The sequence below is a fragment of the Cornus florida genome, unplaced genomic scaffold, assembly GCF_030987335.1.
Source record: "Cornus florida cultivar Cherokee Brave unplaced genomic scaffold, ASM3098733v1 CherokeeBrave_3.0.0_Hap2_Chr05, whole genome shotgun sequence".
NCBI lineage: Eukaryota > Viridiplantae > Streptophyta > Magnoliopsida > Cornales > Cornaceae > Cornus > Cornus florida.
The window spans coordinates 103,075,459-103,083,633 of NW_026775575.1; the positions used below are offsets into that span (position 1 = coordinate 103,075,459).

General features: G+C 38.7%; 1 protein-coding gene across 1 annotated transcript; it reads left to right on the forward strand.

Annotated features, from left to right (window-relative positions):
• The first annotated feature begins 4,954 nt into the window (after window positions 1–4,954).
• LOC132308100 (F-box only protein 13) lies at window positions 4,955–7,102 on the forward strand. Its single transcript, XM_059806082.1, has one exon. The coding sequence runs from the start codon at window positions 5,643–5,645 to the stop codon at window positions 6,867–6,869; it is 1,227 nt and encodes a 408-aa protein (XP_059662065.1). The 5' UTR covers window positions 4,955–5,642; the 3' UTR covers window positions 6,870–7,102.
• The last annotated feature ends 1,073 nt before the right edge of the window (window positions 7,103–8,175 follow it).

Below are 8,175 nucleotides of genomic sequence, written 5' to 3' on the forward strand. Positions count from 1 at the left end.
CTGGGAACTGCCTGCCTGATAGCCAGACTGTTGAGTAGGTGCACTCGAAGAAGCTCCCCTACCAGGTCGAGAACTCTGGGCTAACATAGCTGGCTGAGACGGCTGAGGTGGTGGTGGTGGTCGAAACCCTGACTGAACTGTGGCAGACTGCATCTGCCTCTGCTGTGAACCTCCACCTCTGCCCAAACCACTACCCCGCTGTGGACAATCTTTCACCCTATGGCCCTGCTGGCCACACCCGAAACATCCACCAGACGCCACCTGAATCTGAGTACACTGGGACTTGTGATGCCCTGGCTGCCCACACTTGAAACAAATCATCCGAGCTACCTGTGTCTGAGTACATTGGGACTTGTAATGTCCCAACTGCCCACATCTGAAACAAGTAACATTCGGTCTAGAAGACCCCATGGACACTGAAGCTGTGGGTGCAGATCTAACTGGCTGCTGTCCCCTGAACCCTGACTGCTCATGCTTCTGCTTCTTACTTGATTGACCTTCGGAGAAAGTACTCATACCCCTGTTTTGCTTGTAGGACTCCCTGATAGCCTTGTTGTCCTTACTCTCAGCCTCAACCACTAAAGCCTTTCGCACTGCTTTTGCATACTCTGTCGGTTCTGAAGCAGCTACAATTGGCCTAATGGTAAGATCAAGGCCATCAACAAATTTCTCTATCTTTCCTTCTTCATCATTAGCAATTCCCGGTGCAAACCTCAAAAGTGACGTAAACTTGTTTTCATACTCTGTAACTGTCATACTTCCTTGCTTTAACCCATCAAACTCCTTCTTTAGTTCCCTCCGCTTAGGCGCTGGAAAGTACTTCTCATAATACAACTTCTTGAATGTAGCATATGTCATAGTATCGAGATTATGGGTGTGAGAAATGGTCTTCCACCAAATCTCAGCATCGCCCACAAAATTGTAAGTCGCCAATGTGATCTTCAACTTGTCCGTTGCCAAATTCATGGCATTAATATGCTTCTCCACCCTATCCAGGAAACCGTCCGCAACAAGCGGATCTGAACCACCCTCAAACAAGGTTGGCATCAACTTCACGAACCTGGCAATGTGAGAAAGAGTATCATCTAGCTCATTTGTCTTCGGAGGTGGTGGTGGAGCCGGTGGTGGCACAAACTGTGACGATGACGCGCCTGTCGGTCGATATGCATCAAAAATAGCCTCTTGAATGGCTAACCTAATTTGTTCCCTATTCATCTGAAAAGGTGGATCAACAGTCCCCCTCGCTTGTCCCCCTCTTGGTGGGACCAAATCACGCAACAAGATATCTTCCTCAACTTAATCCTGATCCCTTTCCACGGGATTGGAGCTAGAACTTTCCCCGGGATCCCTTCGTGTTGCCATGACGCTATAAGAAAAAGGAAACAGATCAAAAACGATGACACTAAAATACGTACGAGAACGAAGTCCTCACACGAATGACTTGACAAGAATGGAAACACATAAGCACCTTTCATAGTCCCAGAATACCCAACTAATGATAAACATAATCATGCTAATCATATACAACAACATTAAGCACTTAGCACGTAGTCGTATAAGCAGTTAAACAAATAAGCACGTCTTTCAAATAATTAAGCACCTTAACACATAAGCATATAAGCATGCCATCACGTAAACAATTAAGCAAGTAAGCAAATAACTCAACTCCCCATGCAATCCTAGGTAGGCCTCTACCCGTCGTCCTAATGGTATTCAAACCATTGCTCTGATACCAAATTTGTAACGACCCAAATGGGATACCAAAATAATAATAAGAATCGATAAAAAATTTCGGCACGACCTCCGCAGAAAATGTCTCTAAACAACCTGTTGAAATACAAAAAAATAATTACAATGGCCTCACTGGGCCTTAAATCTAACATATCCTGTCCCAACGCAATATACATATATTATATCATATCTCCAAAGTGACTACATACATATAAAATCCCATTCCTCCATCTCATCCAACAAGGAACATACGTTGGTTACATCAAGTTACAGTCCAAAAAGCGTAGTTAGAATTTAAAAGTCCATGGCTTACAACATTAGACTAATTAAACTAAAGTTTTACGAGTTAGTTAATATTACATTTACAAAATATTAGAGAGTTTTAATACAAAAGATAGCAAAAAAAAATAATAATAATAAAATAGGTCTCCGTGCTTGTCTAAAATCATGGTGGATCGTCGTCCGCCACCTCTTTTTCATGTCCTGAAAAATGTTAGAAATAATGGGGTGAGCATAAGCTCAGTAGGAAGTGTCCAAGACACACTTCTTATATCCCCGTGAATCCATACAATGAATAGATAAAAAGTGAAAGGGATCATGCTATAAGGAAACACACACTCTCAAATACAATAACAAGTATGTAACAAATACCACCCAATCACAAGTTTACCACAATGTCATGAAGTGCAATATGCAAATGTTACTTCCCATTTTCCGAAACATTTCCGTTTCAACTTCCAAAACCGTTAGTGTAATCCGACCCAAGGCACCTCCAAGGAGTCACGAATGGAGGGTTGACTAACTATCCACGACCACAAGGCACCTCCAAGGCGTCGCATTCGGCCTAGTTAGCTCAACCATGATCCCTTCTAGACTACACTAATATCACGGACCACTAGGCGCCTCCTAGGCGTCCGGTTTTCGCAAACTCTTTTAAAAAAATATTTTCCCCAAAATAATTTCGTTTGTTCAAAATATATATATATATATTTTCCTTTCTCTTTCCCAATGAATGCATGAATGTGCATGTTTCGATTTATCAATTCAACCATAGGCTCTCACACATTTCATTTACATCATTATCACAATTTAATAGAAATTTCTAAGCAATCATTTCTTTTATTTATTTATTGACCATAGCATCATTTTCTTTCAAAGCAATAAATAAATAAAAAATACATAATCTTAGGATATACAATATGTCAACACCAAACATGCTCAATCACCGTAATAAATCTAGTCATATATATGAATTCCAATAACACATGGAACACATTTAGCATTTTAATTAAACATACTTCAACCACAAACTAGATAATCAAAATTAGCATGCATAGGATCAAATTTAAGGGGAAAAATTCACAAAAAAACTAAGAAATTGTAGATTAGAACACCCCTACCTCAATGGAAGTGAAAACTCCCAAAATCCCCAAATCCAAGCCCAAGAACCCTAGAATTTTGAACTCCTTAGAGTGCACCAAATGATGATTGGCTCCTATCAAATTGAAGGCCTTGACGAGCTTAACAACTTTGCTTCACAATGTTCTACCAAAATCCAAAAGATTAAAGCTAGATCAAAGTTTGAAAGTTGCAAAAAGAGAAGAAAAATGAAACTGCCGAAAGGGGAAAGTGATATAGCCGAGAGAGAGAGAAACCCATGTTTTTTTTTTTTTGGCGTTATGGCCTTTCTGCAATGTTAAAAGCATGGGTGGGGCCCACTTACTTTTTTTTTTTTTTTTTCTTTTTTCTTTTTATAATTATTCTTTTATAACCTAAACACACATTTATATATACATAATAACCCACAACATTACAATGCCTATATATAAGTGAATTACATATGTAATAACAACTCCCAAAAAATCGAGTATGAGAAGTTTTAGGGGTGTGAATATAACAAGTTAAACAAGAAGTAAAAAACGTCATTCATTTGAATGGATTAACGAACATTGCAGTTTAGTCTCTATATATACGTAGAACCGTTTCAAAATATGTATAAAAATGAATAAATTTACTAATGTGAATAAATGACATAGCAACCAGAAAAAAATAAATTCATATACGGCTAGACGATAATAAAAGTGACAAATATGTTAAAAATACTTTTTATTAATGATCATTAATTGGTGAAAAATAAAGATTCGAGCATAACATTTTTCTAATCCAACCTAAAAGGGCAATTTAAAAAAAAAAAAAATTAAGATAGAGTTATTAAGCTTAAGCAGCTACAGGACTGCGAGATCCTCCATATAAGGCCCAAGCCCAAGCCCAAGCCCAAGGGAGCCACACAATTGTTTTTTAGTATGTTCCAATCCCTCCTTTTCTAAATACCCTCCAAAACCAAAATAAGTAAATTAGCATTGTAATGAAGAATTAAATGGATCGACACAAGGTGTGCTGGATCTATAGTCTCTCTGTCACTTGTTGGACTCTCTCCAAATCAGAGAATGTATCACCATTCCAAATGATAGAGCAGAGACACACATGTAGACACGTGCACATAAGAATCAATAATATACTTAACTCAAAAAAAAAAAAAAAAAAAAAAAAGAAGGAAAAAAAGAAAAGTGTTTACATGTCAGTTTTAGCAGCTAATCACTTTATTGAAGAGCTGCAGTTTCATATTCAAGGCACGGTTGGTTCCATGCAACAGTGCGATTCACTTTGTCATTGTTTATATCAGATACTGAAACATGATGACTGCTCACCGGTCAGACTGTGTGAAGAGATCAATTAAAGAAAGTAAAATATATACCGGAAGAGCATAAAAAATGTTGGAAATTCCTCTTTATCTCTGAAAATCTATGTAGCACACCAGTACTTTATTTTCTTTTCTCTTTGCCCGGAAGTTGACTATCAATAAAATCTTTTTCTGTTTTTGTTTTTTTGTATTTGTCTTTTATTATATATTGAGAGAACATCACAACAATCATATTCTTGATTGCTTCGTATTAGTACTGATCTGTCACGAATACTTATAATAGTAGTAATAAAGAAAGAAAAAGAGGAAAGAATAGTAAGCGTCCAATGGAAGACAAGTCAAGAAAAGGTAGCGTAATTAAAGGCTTTTTCTCTTGTGTTATCAATAAATCCCAACCTTGTGTCCATGTCAATTATAAAAGACAAAAAATAAACTAATGCAAAGAGAGCTTTGGATTCCCACCATTGACTTGAGGCACAGCCCAAACATAAATTAATTGTCACTTTATAGAAAGACATCACATAAAGTCCTAAACACGAGGGAGAGATTCCTCAAAGACGCTGCCACGGAGAGAGGGCATTACTTTGCTTTTTTGCTTTTCAAAGGTCAGCAACCAACTCATTCATAACACACATACCAGCACACATCTATGTACCAGCTCCGGCAGGTGCATTGAGAATTTTTAAATGGTGTCTTTGTTAATATTTAGAACAATGCTACATGCGTTGTACATTTACGTGCATATATTACTATATATATAGTTGTATACACACACTATTTCGTCCATAATCACCTTTGGTTCTGTTTCAATATCGCTCTCGTGTCAACGAAGACAAAAAGAGCTTCAGAGGAAGCTTCGTCTCTCCTCCCCCTCCACCATCTACTCTGTCCCTGACTTGCTCGCTTTCACTTTTTTGTCTGATTCCATCCTCACCCATTTCACAATATAAGCTCTTTTGCAGCTAACACCATCTCACTCTGTCACAGCTGCATTTGATTTGCTTGTTTCTATTTTGTTCCCACTTATTGTTTCTGTTTTGTGATTGCTCTGCCAAAAGAATTTCTCTCTTTTTTTTTTTATTTCTCTTCTTTCGATTGCTACTGTTTACTTGGTTTTTGTCATTGAGGCATTTGTTCGAACACTTGAGGGGTATTTAGGTTGTACCGGAGAGGAAAGTTTCACGCTTCATTGGGTTCAATTTGAAAGAGAATGTCTTCCTCTGTTTCAATGGAAACCCGGAAAAGGAAATCCCGAGAAGACGACGATGAAGCTTCGAGCTTCTTCTCTTTGGACGAGCTTAACCAAGACCTGCTCGAGAGGGTTCTTTCATGGCTTCCAACCTCCACCTTCTTCCGCCTCGGTTCAGTGTGCAAAAGATGGAAATCTGTCGCGGCTTCTGCGACTTTCCGGCTTGCCTGTGCTCAGATTCCCTCTCGGGACCCCTGGTTCTTCATGGTTGATCTTGATCCCCACCTCAATCAATCCATTGTCTTTGACTCTGCTGAGAAAAATTGGAAACAGCTCAACCACCCGCCTCTTCTCCTCCAAAGCTCTTGCCCCAATTTCATTCCCGTTGCAGCGTCGGGCGGGTTGATCTGTTTCCGCAATGTTGCATCCAATGAGTTCATTGTTTCCAACCCCGTGACGGGTTCTTGTCGAAAGCTCCGTCCTTTCCCACAAAACCATAATTCACTTCATGCCATTGCTATGAATTCCACTTCCTCTTCCTCCTACAAGCTTGTCTTAGTCTCAGGTGAGCTTCCAAAACTCTCATTCCAAGTGTACAATTCAACAATTGATAATTGGGAAGAAGAGACTATCCTAAATAGAAAGGCTGGTTACTCTCTGGAGCATGACAGAGAGGATGATGATACAGTGTATTTTCTTAGCAAGGCAGGCAATGTAGTAGCAACCAACATGCAGAGAAGCCCGTCTAAGCAGTACTCATCAGTCATTACTTTGAAAAACAATGAGGAGATAGTTTATTTCCTTAGCTCCTCCGGGACGATTGTGGCTTGCAATCTAACTCACAAGTGCTTCTTTGAGTACCCGAGGCTGTTGCCTGTATTCTCCGAGTACTCCATTGATGTGGTTGAGTGTAGAGGAGAGATGTTGGTGGTTGTGCTATCGGAATTCCTAGAAAGCGCGAGCCTCAGGGTGTGGAGATTTGACGAGGACAATCGGTCTTGGCATCAAATTGCAGCAATGCCTCCGGCTATGTCACACGCCTTTTATGACAAGAAGGTGGATATAAACTGCACTGGAGCCGGTGACCAGATATTGGTCTGCGTAAACTCTGCCGAGCTTTGTAGCTATGTTTTATGTGATCTGGTGCGCAAAGAATGGGTTGAATTGCCCGCTTGTTGCATGAATGGCAAAGCCAAGAAGTTCATGTCTGCATTCTCTTTTGAACCTAGGATTGAGGCTTCTTTATGAGAAAAAAACTGAATGAACTGATGGATATGTATTGAGGTTGAGGAGTGCCTTCTATTTTTTATTTTTTGTTGTGATTTCAAATTTTACATGTTTTCTTTTTAGGTGTTCTTTTATAATCATTCTTCTTCATATTGTCCAAGAAACTAGCCTATTGAAGTAGGCATGAAATCAATGTCAATGTGGGTATTTTGCCATGGAAATGAGAGACTATGCTTTGTTGCCTAAATTGTCAATGAATTATGTGTGTTCAATAGAATTTCAATTCCCTCTGTTATTCACATCTAAATCTTAGAATGTAACACTTTATAAGAGGAAATTTCTGTTCTTGAGAAACAGCTTTCCGAATTTTCAGTTTCATTTTCTTTCATTTATATGAGTCAAATAGATGAAGATGAATTTTTTACTTCCAGCTACCATATGTATATCAAACTGCGCACTTTACCAGCTAACGACCAAGTTTTTATAGGTTTTTTGACAGATTGTCTTCCTATTAATTCCATTACTCAGTAGTGAACTCATTAATAAATGAATAAGAACTATGAAACTGTTTCTACCATTGCATACTTGTTGCCACCTTTGTTTAGCTAAACATTGTTGTTGGAGCTAGTTGTTCTATTAGAAGTTTGAAGAGTATAACTACTGAGAAAGAATGTGATATGAAAATCAAGACAGGTGCGAAGTCATTTGAGCTTCTTATATAGGGGAGGAACAAGGCATCATGGTTTCAATTGGCAAAGTGAGGTCACAAGGTGTTACGAGTTCTAAATTGCAACCCTGAGTAGTTCGGAGAAATGTCTGAGAAGTGTCGCAAAGATTCACAGTAGAGCTGCTTCTTTGAAACAATATTTGAGGGTGGTCTTGGAGACGTCCTCTATGGTAGACTACCTTGTTCTGAAGTAGCAGTTCCTTGAGCAGAAGTAGAAGTAGATGAGTGTGCTAGACATTCTCATTGCATGTAACGGGTTATTCAGATGCATTTAGTGTTAGGGATGACAATCTTCGCTTTTTCTACCGATCTCTTCACTAATCAGGGCTATTGAACTACTGGGAATGTCCTTTGTTTGATCGAATGCTTTTTGAAAACTGTCAATTGAAAGCAGAATTAAAAAGATTCAATTTCAATTAACAATATTTTCTGTTTTCCGAAAATATAATTTTGTTTTTTTATTGTTCCTGAAAATTGTTTTCAAATGGCACGACCAAATATGGCCTTCATCTACCTCAATGTACTGTCCACAAAGTGCAAGTACAAAAAGTGAGAAAGCCATCTCAATATTAATCAAATCCCAAACTGATAAGCAGAAAT